Source organism: Trypanosoma theileri (assembly GCF_002087225.1).
Source record: "Trypanosoma theileri isolate Edinburgh chromosome Unknown TM35_Tth_9_V1, whole genome shotgun sequence".
In the NCBI taxonomy this organism is placed as follows: domain Eukaryota; phylum Euglenozoa; class Kinetoplastea; order Trypanosomatida; family Trypanosomatidae; genus Trypanosoma; species Trypanosoma theileri.
Genome location: NW_021639851.1, coordinates 40,552 through 57,885, shown reverse-complemented (window position 1 = coordinate 57,885; position 17,334 = coordinate 40,552). Strand labels below are relative to the sequence as shown.

General features: G+C 40.6%; 8 protein-coding genes across 8 annotated transcripts; all 8 read left to right on the top strand.

Annotated features, from left to right (window-relative positions):
* Positions 1-104: 104 nt before the first annotated feature.
* TM35_000091190 (uncharacterized protein) lies at positions 105-1,052 on the top strand (the record flags this gene model as incomplete). The annotated part of the gene is made up of 1 exon (XM_029024358.1): positions 105-1,052. The coding sequence occupies one exon, from the start codon at positions 105-107 to the stop codon at positions 1,050-1,052; it is 948 nt and encodes a 315-aa protein (XP_028884135.1).
* A 160-nt stretch (positions 1,053-1,212) lies between these two features.
* Positions 1,213-2,679, top strand: TM35_000091180 (transmembrane protein 180; the record flags this gene model as incomplete). Its single annotated transcript, XM_029024357.1, has 1 exon — positions 1,213-2,679. The coding sequence occupies one exon, from the start codon at positions 1,213-1,215 to the stop codon at positions 2,677-2,679; it is 1,467 nt and encodes a 488-aa protein (XP_028884134.1).
* Positions 2,680-3,112: 433 nt separating this feature from the next.
* Positions 3,113-5,200, top strand: TM35_000091170 (flagellar associated protein; the record flags this gene model as incomplete). Its single annotated transcript, XM_029024356.1, has 1 exon — positions 3,113-5,200. One exon carries the CDS (start codon positions 3,113-3,115, stop codon positions 5,198-5,200), a length of 2,088 nt encoding a protein of 695 aa, XP_028884133.1.
* An 855-nt stretch (positions 5,201-6,055) lies between these two features.
* Positions 6,056-7,069, top strand: TM35_000091160 (DNA-directed RNA polymerase II subunit 3; the record flags this gene model as incomplete). Its single annotated transcript, XM_029024355.1, has 1 exon — positions 6,056-7,069. The coding sequence occupies one exon, from the start codon at positions 6,056-6,058 to the stop codon at positions 7,067-7,069; it is 1,014 nt and encodes a 337-aa protein (XP_028884132.1).
* A 286-nt stretch (positions 7,070-7,355) lies between these two features.
* Positions 7,356-9,950, top strand: TM35_000091150 (IQ calmodulin-binding protein motif family protein; the record flags this gene model as incomplete). The annotated part of the gene is made up of 1 exon (XM_029024354.1): positions 7,356-9,950. The coding sequence occupies one exon, from the start codon at positions 7,356-7,358 to the stop codon at positions 9,948-9,950; it is 2,595 nt and encodes an 864-aa protein (XP_028884131.1).
* A 533-nt stretch (positions 9,951-10,483) lies between these two features.
* On the top strand, positions 10,484-13,195 carry TM35_000091140 (putative 26S proteasome regulatory non-ATPase subunit; the record flags this gene model as incomplete). The annotated part of the gene is made up of 1 exon (XM_029024353.1): positions 10,484-13,195. The coding sequence occupies one exon, from the start codon at positions 10,484-10,486 to the stop codon at positions 13,193-13,195; it is 2,712 nt and encodes a 903-aa protein (XP_028884130.1).
* An 818-nt stretch (positions 13,196-14,013) lies between these two features.
* On the top strand, positions 14,014-16,272 carry TM35_000091130 (von Willebrand factor type A; the record flags this gene model as incomplete). Its single annotated transcript, XM_029024352.1, has 1 exon — positions 14,014-16,272. The coding sequence occupies one exon, from the start codon at positions 14,014-14,016 to the stop codon at positions 16,270-16,272; it is 2,259 nt and encodes a 752-aa protein (XP_028884129.1).
* A 507-nt stretch (positions 16,273-16,779) lies between these two features.
* TM35_000091120 (putative membrane associated protein) lies at positions 16,780-17,334 on the top strand (the record flags this gene model as incomplete). The annotated part of the gene is made up of 1 exon (XM_029024351.1): positions 16,780-17,334. A coding segment is annotated over one exon (555 nt), but the record flags the coding sequence as incomplete, so codon positions are not given.

The following is a 17,334-nucleotide window of genomic DNA, read 5'->3' as shown; positions in this document are numbered from 1 at the left end:
TCTACTGTTGAATAACGTTTTTACCTTAAAAAATAATAATAAACAAATAATATATTTTAAATCACAACAACAATAAGAGTAAACGGTAGATGTACAGAGAGTAAATGTACCATGAAAACTCTGCAGTTCCAAAAGGATGTAGAAAATATCTTTTTGACACCAGTGATTTTGATAAAATTCAACCCCAAGCCGTTGAACAGAGTGATATTCTTTCTGTATCTAGAGAGGATCTAATGCAGCTTGTGAAGTCTCTTCATGATGTCTATGCGGAACTCGACAGAGTGAACTTATTTTGCCGTGAAAAGGCAATGCGGGGCGTTGCTGTCTCTGCGTTATCACCAAACACGGCAGTAAACATGAGAAGACGTTATTTCTTCAAATGGCGTAAATGGTTAGACCAGCGGCATTGGCAACATCAGGGCGAATGTGTACAAGGAGAACTAGAACGGTGTGTGTGGTGCCAACCGCTATCGAGTGCAGTTCAACTCATACAAAGAAGATTGGGATTAGAGTTGGCACTGCGGCAGCAACAGGATGTTATTCTTATAGACCAGAAGGAGAGAATTCATTATGAACATCTGGCCGTCAGCAATATTGCGAAACATTGTAGAGATGCCGAAGGGCGTCTAAACATTGCGGTGGGAATGATTAGAACTATACTTGCCAAAGGACAACCACAACCACAACTATCATCATTATTATTATTATCATCACCACAAGAAGAAGAAGAAGAGGAACAGTCTGTACAAGTATTGAGAGTGTTACCCAGTTGTGAAGAGAAGTCTCAGGAGAAAATGAATTCCATGGTGATGATACCTCCGCAAAACTTTTATGAAAGAGAGTCTATGTTCAACAGTCGCGTACTTATGGAGAGAGAACTGCGCTGCGGTACTCGATTGTTTGGTAATTTTAGTAAACAGCAGCAACAAGAAGAAGAAACATCGAAACAGTGGATTCCTCTCACCACTAATACGGGATTTAGTGGAATGAACTTGCCTTTCCTTAATTCATTGGCACAAAAGAGAGTCCTGCCAAATAATACCTTATCGTAGACTAGAGTTTATTTTTATTTGTTTGTCATCTCATTCCTTTCAATGATAATGATATTACACTGTGTATTTGTTTTTTGTTTTTCTTTATGAGATTATTATTATTATTATTATTATTATTATTTCTATTTGCTTTCCTTTATTCTTTTGTTTAGGGAAGATAATGGAGTCGGAGGTTGTCATGAGGCTTAAGCACATAAGTGCTGCCTTGATGGGTTTACTACACGCCATGTTTACTTCCTATTACACGGATCTGTTTGTGAGGCAGTACATATTAGTCACAGAATCTCGGGATTCCCTTTCTGATGGTGAAAACAATAATAATAATAATAATAACTACTACAGTAAGGGAATATTATTGTACTTTCTCATTAGTCAAATATTATATGCTTTGTGGAATATTACAAAAGTTTTTGTATTTACATCTACTACCAGAAAATTATGTGCTTCGTTCATCTCACGCGTTCAACTTTGGCGTTTATCGCGTTGTGGTCCTATTTGGACAATAGTTTTTGCGCTCTTGTGGTTTCCCATAAATGTACAATCATCATTATTATTTTTCTTTCTAAACCCTGCTATTCAATACACGTTAATGATTGCAATTTATGATATTCTTTTTTCTTATTGTAAAACGGCATTACTTACACCATTTCTGCGAGAATCAGAGACTTATTATTCAGATATGAGGGCTTATGATATCTTGGGTGGTGTGGGAGTCTCTATTGCCTGTTATTTACGTGAGATGGAGGGTGGAGAATTGTATGCATTTCGTTGGTTCACAACCATTTCCGCCGTTATTGCTGGGCTTAGTTTGTATATTTGCGGGTTGAAAGAACACAACCAACAGAAATGTTTAGAACGAACAGAAGGAATGACAGATAATTCAAATGAACTTCTACGATTTACACAACAAACGATGAATCGTCCGAGTATGAAAGCTGCCTTCTTATTATGGGGTGTTCAAGGATATATGGATACCTTTACAATGTGTTTTTTCTGTCTTTTCTTAGACATGTGCCGTGGGAGTGTTTCCCTTCCGGTTCGATCTCTTTTGTTATTTCTTGTCTTTGTGGCTCCATATACGGTTTTTGTGGCCACCGCCCCCTTCTACAGTACAGTAGGGAAGAAACGTATTGTCAGTGTATGCTTGATAGTGCGAGTCCTGCTGGGCGCTCTGTTGCTTGCATTGGCCCTGCATGGGCTCGCATTCTTTCCCAGTATGAATAGCAAATCCTCCACGACACTGTTTGTGATATTTCTGTTTTCTAATCGTACACTGACAGGGGCGGTGCGATATATTCAGAATTTGATTTTTAGAGATCTTGTAGATGAGGATATTGTGATATTTGCACGGCCATACCAGACGACAAGTGCCACACATCAAGTACTAGAAATAGCTTCAAAACCATCTCGATCCTTAGCCATCTTGCTAACGTCTCTTTTTATTCGATATATACATAGCCATGAGAACACGAGTGTTCTTGATTATATTGCAGGTTTTGCTGCAGTGACAACGCTTGTTACGTCGTTGTTAGCACTTTGGGTTTGGCAGCGGTATTACAGTATTGACGGTTCTCATTTGCAGTTTATACGTATGGGAGTACGTAAGCGGGGAGATGAGGATGTGTGAGTTGGTGGTATAAATTGAAATTGGAAGGTAAGACTAGTTTATATATATATATATATATAGATGGTTAAACAAATGTCCTTTATTCATCGCAAACTCAATTTTTTTCTTTTTTTTTTTTTTCTGAACACCGTTTATTTTTTTTTTCTTGTTGTTTTTCTTGTTATTATTATTGTTATTATTACTTTTCTCTCTCTGTGCTATGATAAAACGATGGACTACTATTATTACTACTACGCCAACCCCTCATTATTTTATATTTGAAGTAAATTTTGTACGATATAAATTTAGAGTGCTGTGTTTGCCGTACACATTAGTTTACAAAGCAAACACACACACAGACACAAAGAAGAACAGAAAAGAAAAGAATAAAAATAAAATAAACAAAAAAGAGAAGAAGAAGAGAAAAAAAAAAGAATAAACAGAAAGAAGAAAGATGACATCACGGCCTGTAACTGCCATGCGTTCGCCTGGGAACTTTGGATTGACGGGAAATGTGTTTGGCGGCACACTCTCACTTGCCACCGGCGGGCGGCCCACGACGACGATTGGCGGCGGCACTACTTTGGGCCGCATTCAGGCAAAAGTGCAGGACGGCAACTTCACCTCCACCGTCTACGGCTTCATCCGTGATCATCAGTACGACGAGGCGATTGAAATTCTTCTTCAGCAATTGGAGGAATTCCCGCGGAGCCGGGCGGCGATTTCCCTCATTGCCTACTGCTACTACCACGTTGGGGAGTTTGCCGAGTCCGCACGCATGTATCAGCAGCTGGTGAAGATATGCCCACACGTGGAGGAGTACCGTGTGTATCTCTGCCAATCTCTATACAAGGCGGGCGCCTACGCAGAGGCGAGTAAGATGTGTTCCATGATAGAATCCGAGCAGTATGAGATGCGGCTGCTGAAGCTGCAGGCCTCTATTGCGTATGAACAGGAGGAGATTCCACAGACAAAGTCATTTCTGGAAAAATGCCCGGCTGAGGATCCGGATGTGATTGTTCTGCAGGGATGTGTGCTTTGCAATGAGGGATCGTATGAGGAGGCACTCGCAAAGTTCCAAGAGGCTCAGGCGGGATTAGGCTTCAAACCAGATCTCGCCTACAATATCGCACTCACCTACTACCGCATGCAACAGTATGGACCCTCACTAAAGCATATCGCCGAAATCATTGAACGTGGTATTCAAGAGCATCCAGAACTTAATATCGGAAGTAACACCGAAGGGAATGAGGCACGATCAGTTGGTAATACCCAATTGTTAAAAGAGACAGCCTTGGTGGAGGCATTTAATCTAAAGACAGCAATAGAACTTATGATGAAGAATACACCTGCAGCGAAAGAGGCCCTCACGGATATGCCTCCTCGTCTACAAGAGGAATTGGATCCTGTTACACTGCATAATACAGCTCTTGTCAATATGCCAGAAGATCCTTCAAGTGGTTTTAATAAACTAAACTTTTTATTACAAAATCCACCATTTCCTCCAGAAACGTTTCAAAATTTGCTTCTCTTTTATTGTAAATATCAATACTATGATCTTGCAGCGGATGTTTTGGCAGAGAATCCTCATTTAAGTTGGAAATATTTGTCGCAAAAGAATCAATCACTCTATGATTTCCTTGATGGACTTATTACTGCCCAGACTTCACCTGCTGAGGCCTATCGAAAGTTTGATATATTAGCACAACATCATATTGATCAACTTCGTAAACTTACTAAAAAATTACAAGATGCAAAACAAACTCATGATAAGGATAGTGTTCGTATAGCATTACGAAATTATGATGATGCCTTGGAAGAATATATTCCAGTTCTTATGGCACAAGCAAATATTTATTGGGAAATTGAAAATTATCCAATGGTGGAAAAACTTTTTCGTCAATCCGCAGAATTTTGTTCAGAACATGAAATTTGGAAACTTAATGTGGCGCATGTCTTCTTTATGCAAGAAGCAAAGTTTCGTGAGGCTATTCGTTATTATGAACCTGTGGTGGAGGCGAATGAAGAAAATCTTCTTAACTGCAGTGCTATCGTATTGGCGAATTTGTGTGTTTCATACATTATGACTGCTCTTAATGATAAGGCAGAAGAAATTATGCGCCGTATTGAACGTGAAGAAGAGAAATTAACCTATGCGGATCCTGAGAAACAACCATTACATTTATGTATTGTAAATCTTGTTATTGGTACTTTATACTGCTCAAAGGGAAACTTTGAGTTTGGTATTTCACGTGTTATCAAATCATTAGAGCCTTATCATCGTAAAATCATGACAGACACTTGGTTTTATGCTAAACGTTGTTTCTTAGCCCTCGCTATGCATTTGGCTAAACATATGGTGGTATTAAAGGATGCGGCATTTGAGGAGATTCTTAACTTTTTTGACCAGGCAGATCACTATGGTGAGAAGATTCCGGCTTTTGTGCACTCAGACCCTAGTAAACAGGATACCTCCGCTAAGAATACTGTGCGCTGGGAGGCGCGACAGCTTAAGCATCTATACTTGCAGTTGCGTGAATAGAAAAAAAAGAAAGAAAAGAAAGGAAGAGAAAAACAAAAACAAAAAAAAAGGGAAAATGAATGTGAGATATATATATGTATACGCGCTGTAAAAGCGCGTTTTTTTTTTTTTTGTTTTCTTTTTGTTTTTTCTTTTCTTTCTTCTCTTTAGGACTCACAAATGTGATGTAAGCATTTTGTTTTTGTTTTTGTTCGTGTTGTGAGAAGGCAAACCGTACGATGAGATTTATTATGAGGATGAAAGTTGAAGAATGAAAGAAAGAGAAAGAAGAAAAGAATGAAAATGAATGAATGTAGCACGGGATAACGGCATGACTATACAAGGACAACGAAGGTGACACATGACACTGAGAAGATGTTGACGTGCACTTTTTTTTATTGTTCCTGTCAAAACTCTAAAAAAAAAAAAAGGTTTCTTCCTCTTTTTTTTCCCTTTATGAATAGTATTGGATTCTGTTTTTTTTTTTTTTCTTTTTTTTTCTTCTTTTTTTTTTGTTTTTTTTTTTTTGTTCACGTGCTTACATTCCTGTAGAGATAATGTTTTCAAATGCTCTTTTATTTTTATTTTTTTTTTCTTCCGTTTTCTTTTCATTCTTTCGTTGGAGTTGTGTTTTAGAGTAGTTCCATCTGGTAACATTCTGCATACGAATTTCTTTTTTCTGTCTTTTATCTTTGATGTTATTATATCAACGTCGAATTAAAAAAAAAAATAATAATAATAATACCACTGTTGTTTTTTTTGTAATTTTTCCTCTTTCTTTTCTTCTTTATGCTTATTATTATTATTATTATTATTATTATTATTTAGATCTCTGGAATTGGGGAGTTGGGTCCATCTACAGTGAGGTACACACCAATGAAGGTAAAGATATTAGACTGCAGAAAACATGAGCACGCGGCGGGTGAAACCCTTGAGTTTCGCTTGAGCGAAGCGGACAACTCATTCGCCAACGGCCTCCGTCGCGTTCTGCTCGCGGAGGTTCCTGTTCTCGGCATAGAGTCCGTGACGATTATTCAAAACACCTCCGTGCTGCCGGATGAGATGATTGCCCACCGACTCGGTCTTGTGCCGCTCTATTCCATGAAGGCACGGCGGATGCAGTTCAGCCGCGATTGTCTCTGCGGGGGAAGTGGCTGCGGCGAGTGTCAAATCACCGGCGAACTCAAACTCCGCTGTCCATCCGATCAACACAGCATGCAGGTCTTCATCGACGCCCTGAAGATTGATGATGAGGAGGTGTACCCCGTAAGTTCAGAGGAACGTGGTATTTGGCTTCTCACACTTGGTCGTTCACAGGAATTAAATCTTCGTGTGGTGATTCGTAAAAATATTGCCAAGACACATGCAAAGTTTATGCCAGTCGCCACTGTGGCTATGCGTTACGCATCCGATATTGTACTAAACTCCGATGGATTCTCCAAACTAGATGCGGAAGAGCGGCGACAGTGGGTAGAGCGATGTCCGAGGCAAGTATTTCGACATGATGAAAAGGCAGGACAAGTACTACTTGCAGATCCCGATGCCTGTATTTTCTGTCGTGAATGTCTCTCAAAGGAACCACCGTTTAATAAGTTAACAGAACCACTCGTATTTGTACGACATAAAAAAGATAAACGAGGTTATTATGACTTTACTTTTACAGTAGAGTCCACAGGGGCTCTACCAGTACTTCAACTTTTGTATGATGCTATTGATGTTCTTCGCCGTAAACTGGAAAGGGTGCGGAATGGTCTTATGGAAGATCCAAATGCTGAAGAAATGGTTCAAACACGTCCTATCGGTGGTGCCCCAACAGCACCAGTTGTGGTGAATGAAGACATTGTCGAGCGTGAAGGAGCTGAAGATAACCTTACATTCGTGATGAATTGATGGTAAGTGGCTGTGTTGGCTGCTGTAAATCACCACTACAATCAACTACTACTAAGTTCTTTTTTTTTTTTTTCTCCTTTTGTGGTGGGTGGTGAGCGTTCTTTCATTCGCTTGCTCCCTCACCCCTTTTTGTTTGGCGATTGTTGTTCTTTTTTTTTCCCTTTGTATATCCTTTCTTTTCATTCTCTGCAGTGTACCCTTGAAATGTACTCTCTCTCTCTTTCTTTATCTTTCCTTCTTTAAATGTAGGCCTTCCAGCAAGCAAAGGTGTGGTGGGCGTTGAAAGATGAAAGGGGGCGTCTCACCGTTACCGCAACTCCCGCCGCAGCGCTCAAGGCCGCTGAAGGCGCCTGCGCGTTTGGGCCGGCGGCCGGATGGACCGGAGAGCATCGCGCGAATGGCGGAGGTTGGAAATATTCCCGCCGATGCGGATCTCGAGCGGATGCTCACAACAGACGGACCCTTCAAAGCCAAACGGGCGCCTTTGCATAGAAACACGTCTCGTGTCAGTACGCGGGTGATGACGGATGTTTCTCCGTATAATCGTTTGAATGGAGTTATATTAGATGTTGCCGATATTAGTAAGATTCCTGGTAAGCTGAACTTGAAAGATCTCAGAGAATGGGAATCCGCACAAGGAAATGATTCTCGAGGGGCATCTACTGTAGATCCTTTGATCGGTATAGATAAACAACAACAGTACATGACATTTCCACCACCCTATTCAAACTCACGTGATGAAACGAGAACTTATGCAGAATTACTTGATGTTTACTCAATGCATGAATTTATTATTCGTAAAGGTGTAACACTTCGTAATACACCAGAATTTGCATCCTTTAAGCGTCGCTATATTGCATGCTGGGGCAATGTAGAACTTGTTATACGAAAATTGGAAGAATTTCTAAAAAATTATGGTATTGATTTAGCTTATGTAGATGGTAAAAAGGTTGCCGGATTAGCCACCTATCAAGTAGACGATCTTCTCTCTAGGGAAGAAATGTTACAATGTCTTGCTAATCGTGAAGAGGTGGAACCTCTCACTAGCAGTGTGGTTCAACAGTATGCTTGTGGTATGAGTGGTCAACACTTAGCTGCAGAGAAGATTCAGGCAACATGGCGTATGTATTTTCAAAGAATCGCCTATCGACACCTACTAGTAGGTACAAAAGCTGCTATTATTATTCAGCGTAAATGGGCATTGTATAGATCTCATCGATTGACCAAAAGGACTATTAAAATACAAAGAGAAACAAGACTTCTTCGCTGGAAAAAAACTATGGAAGATTTTACTAATAATTGGCCAAAAATAAAAGAAGGTCGTCGATTGATTATTCATTTACCTTCACTTTCATATCCTCGATTTCATGCTAAACATGTACCTTTTTATGTCGCTATGCAAATGGGACAACTTACACGTTTAGCTGATTTACGTGATCCTAAAGTTGATGTAGTACTTTTAGCTCCATTTAGACCAGAACAAGAAGTTTTAGATTATTATCACAATCTTCTAGAAAATTCTGGTATACAAAACTCACGTGGTAGGTTTACATTATTAGTACCAGAAGATGCAAAAAGGCTTCCTGAAGGTCTTAGTCTAACACGTTTAGTTGTTTTAAGTTCACGTTTGATGAAATGTTTAGCGGCTCTTTGTAAGAATCGAAATGCCTATGTTGTTCCAGGTGTTATTGGACCAGAAGAACTTTCTTTCGCAGTTGAATTAAATCTTCCAATGTTAAGTGCAGATCCCACTATTGCCCAAGCCTTTGGTACTAAAAGTGGTTGTCAACGATTACTAGACCTTGCAGAAGTTAACAAACCTGTTGGAGTACATGGTTTACGTAATAGACAAGATTTATTATCGGCATTAGCAACACTTATGATTGAACATCGTGATATTACAAGATGGCTGGTAAAACTAGAGACAGAATCTGGTGGTCGTGGACATGCTTACTTTGATGTGAATCGTATTCGTGTACTCAGAGGCGATGATCATTCTCGTAAAAACTATCTTGGAGTTTTAAATGAATTAGAAGAACATGCAGGAAAACGTGCACGATTAGTACATACGAATAGTTATCCAGATTGGGAGTCCTATGCAGCGATGTTTGATGTTGTTGGAGGATGTGTGGAAGCTGTTCCAAACCGAATAAAATCTTCCTTAACAGCCAATCTTTTTGTTGAACCCACTGGTGCCGTTAATTTACATTCCGTGGTGGAACCCATGCTTGCACCTGCTTATACTGTTATGGGTTGTCGATTTCCTCTTCAAAAATTTATTCCATTTACAGAAGTTCGTGAGGCGGCATTAAGTGTAGGTAAAGCGGCCTTTCGCAGACGTATTATGGGATATATGTCTGTAGATTTTGTTTTCTGCGATGCTGGAGATGGTGAGGAATCATCACAGCAACTTTGTGCAGTAGATGTGGATCTTTACCTAACCAATAATGCCGCTGCCCATAGCTTTGCCTGTTTAATCACCGATAGTGAATGGGATGATGAGACGGGATTGTGCTACTTTCGTGGTACTCGACAGTCTCTTTACTATGCGTACAGTGGATTGATTCATTCTCCCTTTATTTCAGCTGTGAGACACAGTAATTTCTTTTCTCTCTGTCAATCGAGAGGACTCTCATTCGATACTGAACGTCATGTTGGTCTTGTCTTTCACATGGTGGATGTTCTCTTGCGAGGCTGTATTGGTGTACTTTCCGTTGGGAAGGATAGAAGTTACATCACGAGGATCATGAAAGAGTTTCAAAGCTTACTTAATCTGGAACTTCCCAAACAGAGTGAACATTCATCAGAAAGCAATTTTGTCTATTTTTCATCAGCCATACACCAATTGGTACGGTCTGTTTCTATTTCAAAGGGAATGTAAAACTGTGCAGAGAGAGAGAGAGAGAGGCATATCCATAACGTGTGTACACAAACACAGAAGAAAGAAGTAAAAAGGATAGTTGTGATGGTAAATACATATGTATGTGAATGAAATGGGGTGCCTCATTTTTTTTTTTTTTTTCTTTTTTGTCTTTTCTTGTTTATATCCCTCATTTTTTTTTTCTCCAGTTTATATATATGTGTGTGTACAACTGTATCATCATTGGTAGTTGAGCTTTGGTGTCACGTTATTCTCTGTTTTTTTCTGTTTTTTATTTTTCCTTCTGCTGTTCTTTCTTTTTTTTTTTTATGTATTGATTTGTTTTTTTTCTTCTTTCTGGAGTATTTGAGGAAGAACTCCTTTTATTATTATCATTATTATTATTTCTAGTTGAGAAGCAAACAAACTCAGAAAAGAAAGGGGGGAAAAATAAAAAAAAACTACTTCCACGACAAATTATAAACAACAACAACAAGAACGAAGGGGAAATAACACACACACATACATACAGGCAGACAAAGTACCAGTTGACAATGTCTGATGAGAAGAATGCTGTTACTATCCCCGTCCTCTCAGAGGATCCTAAAGAAAGGAAAGAAAATGAAAAGAGATTCCGTGATACTGAACCATTAAAGATGAGCGAAGAAGACGCGCTTATCAAGAGTCAAGTGGAATTACTTATCAATCGTGCTGGGGATAGTAATACGGCATTAGCTTTTACTGCCGTTGAGCAACTTATTGATTTATTAAGGACACACACAGGAGGTAGCGTCGCCTCTGTTCCGAAACCACTCAAGTATGTTCGGGCAATGTATGGACAACTCGAAAAAATTCTTAAAGAAACCAAAGATCCTTCTCTTGCGGTACGTCTTCATGATGTTTTATCATTTGTGGCTATGACGATTGAATTTCCAGATGGACGACGAGGTGCACTTGAGCACAAATTACAGGGAACGCGGGATGATCTCGCACAGTGGGGCCATGAATACCTCCGTTTTCTCGCGGGTTCTATCAGTGCAGAGTGGAAAGAGCGTACCAGCAAAGCCGAAGGTGTTAACGATTTGACAGACTTTGTAAAACAGATAGTAAGTTATATGGTAACTCATCAGGATGAACCAACTGCTGTGGATCTTCTTATGGAAGTTGAGGATATAAATGCCATACTTCCACTAGCTGAGAGTCATAATCACAGACGCATTGCGAATTATTTGGCAGCAGTCAGTAAGTATTTAACACGTCCTATGGATACAGCAGCACTTCGTGTGGTTTATGATATTTACGTCAAGATGGAATCCTACACTGAAGCGATAATGATAGCACTTCGTTTGGGAGATCGTGCATTGGCTAAAAATTTATTTGAAAAGTGTCAAAATCCGGCAATGCGTTTACAAATGGCATTAAGTTGTGGTCGTTATAGACTATTTATTGAAATTGACAATGAAGAAGAAGATTTATTAAATGAGGCTATGGGGAATATGCAGTTATCACAACTTTACCGCCAAGTTGCACAAGATTTGGATGCAATGGCCCCTAAAACTCCTGAAGATGCCTTTAAAACTGGTCTTGATGGAAAAGAAGTAATTAATTCTTCTGACAGTTCATTTAAATTGGTATGCTCTTTCGCAAGTGGTCTTTTAAACTGTGGTTTTGGAAAAGATACCTATTTAACAGAGAAGAGTCCTTCATGGCCCTATGAATTAACAGAAAATCGTCTCATCGCCACTACAGCTATGTTGGGACTTATTCATCTTTGGGATCATGCAGAAGGTTTACAAGAGATTGATAAATATTTATATGCAGAGGCCACAAATATAAGAGCTGGTGCTTGTCTTGCTGTTGGTGTTGCCATGTGTGGAGTTACAAACCCGTTTGATCCTGCATTGGGTCTTCTTTCTGAAAAAGTCAACGCCCCACAAAAAGAAGTTAAAATTGGTGCTATCCTTGGTCTTGGTTATGCCTACTCTGGAACTCAAAAAGAAGAAATCAAAGAGTTACTCATACCTACTTTGGCAGACAGTGAACAAGTATTGGAAGTACAATGTTTAACAGCGTTTGCACTCGCTATGGTTTTTGTTGGTTCCACTGATGAAGACCTTGCAGAAACCATGTTGAATACTTTAATGGAAATTCCAGAGGAAAATCTTAAAGATCCGGTGGTATCTTACTTAATATTGGCATTAGGTTGCTTATTTCTTGGTAAACAGGAAGCCGCCGACACACTTCTCGACGCCACACATGCTCTTTCACCTATAATAAGACGTTACACTGAAATTGTGGTTTGCAGTTGCGCTTATGCCGCTACTGGAAATGTTGTTGTAATTCAAAACTTTTTTCACGCTATTGCTGAGAATGAAGATCCTGATGAGATAACAGAGGAAGGAGCAACAGAAGAAAAGAAACATGATACAACTGCAAATATTACACCAATGAACCACAAAGCTGCGGCTGTTTTAGGTATTGCATTGGTGGCTCTTGGTGAAGATATTGGAGTGGAGATGGCAAAACGATCCATTATTCACGCATTATTGGTTGATACAGTCAATAAAGGACCTGCAAATATGTCAGGAAGATATGCGATTCCGCTAGCATATGCGCTGTTATCTGCGTCTAATCCAAGTATGCCAGTTGTGGAAACGCTTAACCGTCTTTCTCACGATAGTGATATACCCACCGCAATTAATGCTATTCTTGCAATGGGAATAGTCTCAGCTGGCAGCAATAATGCCCGAGTTGCAAGTAAACTACGTAATTTGGCTTCTTATTATCATAAGGATCGATTTGCACACCAACTCTTTTCTGTACGACTTGCACAGAGTTTTACAATGATGGGTAAAGGTCATTTAACACTCTCCCCACTTCAGAATGATCGTGCATTGGTATCTCCAACTGCACTTATGGGACTTCTTGGATTTTTACACAGTGCCCTCCAATATGAAAAGACTATTCTTGGAAAGTATCATTATATGCTTTTGACGATTGCCCCTAGCATCAGCCCTCGTATGGTTCTTCCTGTGGACTCAAAGCTAGAAGTGGTGAAAGATGGTGTGCAGGTGCGTGTGGGACTCCCTGTGGACACGGTCGCAGTGGCAGGAAAGCCCAAGACGATTACAGGATTTCAGACCCTCAGTACACCAGTGCTACTTAATGCGACGGATAAAGTGGAGATGGCATCGGGGAAATATCATGCTGTTGCAGCAGTTGTGGAAGGCGTCTTTGTCGTCGAGGAAAAGCCAAATGTTGAATAGCTAGAGTGTCAAAATCAGGATGACATATCTTTATTAAATACACAACAAAAAAAAGAAAAGAAAAAAAAGAAAAGAAAACAGCTGAATGAATAGGTGTGTCTGTACTGCTGTTCGGGAGAGGTGCGAGAGTGAAAGAAACGAGAATGAGAGAAAGGGAAAGGGAAAGAGAATGAAAAAGAAAAATAGTCTCCGTGTATGTGAGAGAAAAAAAAAAAAAGAGCGAGCGAAAGAAAGAAGAAACCAACCAAATGATTTGTTGCATGTTTGTGTGGACGAGTTTGGATGATGCGAGAGAGAGAGAGAGAAAAAAAAAAAAAGGAGTGAAGAAAATAGAAATTAAGGATAAAACAGGGATCATGTCAAGATGAACTGACAAGCTTAGTGCATTATCACCCACACAAACACACACAATCTCTCTCAAAATGTGATTATTAAAGGGTTTGTCGTCTGCGCATTTGCGTTTCTTATACTTCTCTTTCTTCTAACTTTTCCACCTTCTTCTTCTTCTGTTTTTGTTTCATTCCCCTTCCCTTCTTCTATGCTCGGTAGGAAGCGACCATATGGTGAAGATGTTCTCAAGTATGATTATATATTTTGGCTTTAATTGTTTTTATTTTTTTTATTTTATTTTTAATGTTGTAAAAAAAATTCAAAGAGGAATAATTATCACCGCTTATGTTTTTCCCCTTTTTTTTTCTTTTTTTTTTCTCTCAATAGCAACGTGCAGCAAGGGCGACGCTAAGTACAGCAGCAGAACTAGCAAAATAAAAAGTAAAAATAAAAACGCTTGATTGTGGAAGTGTGTGGTGCTGTATAAAATGAGAACCATTATGGTGTTATTAACCCTTTTTACCTTGTTGTTGGTTATTCAACTACCTTATGTGGGGGCGCAGGTGCCGTCACAGTGTGAGGTTGGTCGCATTAGCCTTAAGGATGTTCAACCCTTTACCACAAAAACGGATATGTTTGGTGAAGAGGCTAATATGACTTTCCACTTCTGTGGTAAGGCGGGAGAGGATAGCATGTGTAAGGGTATTGGTGTGGGATATATTGAAGTCTCAACGGATATGCAATGTGTGGAGTCCTTTGTGACGATGGTGAATCCACTGAACTTTAGCGTGGGAGGAAATTCGACATTCTTCACTGTTGCCAATTCCAATGGCACTTCCCTTTTCCGTGTGAACATGGCGTGTGATGAGGCTGGCGCTCCCGGTGTGGTGCGCTACGGCGGTGCGGGGCGTGTCGTCTCTGGCGATGCCCCCATGGACGACAGTGCCTTCTTTTCTTCCTCCTCGTCTTTCTCGTCTTCTTCTTCCTCATCGTCTTCTTCTTCCTCCTCCTCTTCGGCTTCTTTTTCAATGATGATGTTTGAGGCGAACTTCAGCTCCGTCGACGGGTGTCCGTCGCAGCGGTACTTCTGCAACTCGACGGACGACTGCGTGGGGGCGCTGTGCGTCGGCGGCGTCTGCGTGGACGCGTCGTGCGTGGCGCTGGCGGGCGTCGCGGCGGGCGGGGCGGCACCGGCGGTGTTCGTCGGGCGGGTGCGGGCGGCGGATTGCGGGGGGCGGCCGCTGCGGGGCCTCCACCGGCCGAACATTTCCGTGCGGCTCGACGGCGCCGACATCGACGCCCCGCCGCTCGCCGCCACCGTCGATTCCGTGCGCCAACCGGCAGGCAGCGGGGCGCTGCACATCACAACTCTTCTCGTCCAGCAGCACTCGCAGGACCCCGCTGAGCTCCGGCAGCCACTGCACGATCTTCTGGAGGCCATTGAAGCCGAGCAGAACAGTCAGCACTATATCGCACTCGTCATCTTGGACGGGTCTTCCCATCCCATCACCGTCCAGCCACACACAACCGATCTTACAGTGATAGACAAAGCGATTGAAGGTCTTCCAGTAGCCACACCCGATCCACAATCAAGTAACCTAAATGGCGGTATAATATTCACGCTGGAAGCTACTTATGGTTTGTGTTATGCATTTGATAGCGATTGTTACACCTCAATTGTCATCTTTTCTGACGGTTACGATACAGCAGGACGCGTGACAGAGGCAGAAGCTATTAGTAAGGCACAAGATTTTGCCTCTAAAAATGTTAGTATATTAGCATTTGGAACAGACAACAGTTCAAATTCAGTTTTTCTTCGACAGGTTGCAAACACTGGATATTTTGATGAGAATTCAGAAGATTCTCCAATGGGGGTTTTCCAGGAAATGGCAAAGCTTATCACTTCAGCTCAGAACAATGTGTACGATGTTTTGCTCTGTGTTCCTAACCGTAAAGGGAATGTTACAGTATCTATATCGCTGAATCCACCTGAGACTTATCCAAATGTGATTCCTTTTGAATATATTCTTAATACCGATGGATTTACAGGTGGGTGCAATGAATCTCTTCTTAATGATACCATCGCTGGTCTTGAGGACGGATCAGCTTCTATTATTGACTCTAAGTTTCTTTCACCTGGTGGACTCATAAATGAAACCGTAGACGCCTATGGAAGTTTCTTCTTCCATACCAACTGCAGTGATGACGACTGTGTTGTGAGTGCAAGTACTAATGTCACTATAGAATCTGATGCCTTTACAGTGCTTGTACTTGCAGAACCTCGCTGTCTCTTATCACCGTTTTGCTTTGATGACAGTTTTAATGATACATATATCCTGAAGAACAATGCTTCAGTTAACTACCAATTTATGTTATTGTCTAGTTTAGATCACCCAGCATCGTTTAATGTTACTTCTCTTTCTGCAGGTCCGTGGACAGTTCCACCACCGTTTTTGAGCCGAAACCAGACGGGCATAAGAGATATCTCTGGTGAGGCAGATAAGGATGCTATTATTATATTTTCTGTTTTTACCTTTTTACTACTTCTCTCTGTGTGTTTTTGTATTTTTTTTCACGGCAAACGGAAACCAGAAAGCTCAAATGGAATGAGTAAATCATATAAAGAATTCTTAAAACCAGAAGGGCATTACAAGGATAATTTGTCTCGAATTGTGCTTGATACACCTCCACTCCCACACCGGGAGCAAATAGGAGATGGGAGTATGCATCACCGCTTTGCGGGATGAGTGAGGAAAAAGAGGGTATGGTAATCAGGAGGAATTGTCAGAGATAACTAAAGAGAAAGTGGGATAAATATATATATATATATATATATTTATATATATATATGCTGTTATTTATAGCAGTTTTTTTTTTCTTTGTTTGTACTTGTGCCTTGTCAGTTTTATTAGTAGTAGAACGTTAGTTCTTTTTTCTCTCTCTTATTTTATTTTATTTTTTCTAATTGTATTGATATATTTTGTTTTTTTTGGTACCGAATCAATCTTAACTGTACAGATAGAATTCATTGATAAGAAGAAAGATTGGGAAGTTATGGTTTGGGTCAAAATATCAATGAATATTGGACCAAATTCAAATTTTTCTTTTCTTCTGGCTTCATTTCTCTTCATTTTGTTGTACTCTTTTTCTCTTCATCTTACTTAACAGAAACGCGGAACGCGGAGCTTATACTACTAGTATATTTTACCTAATAGTGAAAGGACGACGAAAATCGAAAAAAAAAAGAACACAACATGGATTCCACAGATGGAATTGAAAAACTTCTTATGATGGAAATGGAGCAAGAGGTTCAAAGAACGAAACCCAAACAGGAAAATAATTTTGCGATAGGGTCAACGCTACCTCCACCAGTAGAGATCACCCCAATAGATGACCACGCACAAAAAGAGGAAGAAGCCATTAGGGCAGAGATTGAAAGAAGACTAAGAGAAAAACAAGAAGAACGTTCAAAGGGAGAAGACATCCTCTCATTTTTAGCCTCATCAGAAGAACCCCAATTCCGTAATTACCATACCGATCCACAACACCCAGAATTCCTGGCAGATGCAGATCAACAGAATAACCATCATCATGAAGCTGAAGAACGTGCAAGAGAAGAGGCCCTTCAACGACAGCGTGAGGCCGAGGAGCGCGCAAGAGAAGAGGCCCTTCAACGACAGCGTGAGGCCGAGGAGCGTGCAAGAGAAGAGGCCCTCCAAAGACAGCGTGAGGCCGAGGAGCGTGCAAGAGAAGAGGCCCTCCAACGACAGCGGGAGGCCGAGGAGCGTGCAAGAGAAGAGGCCCTCCAA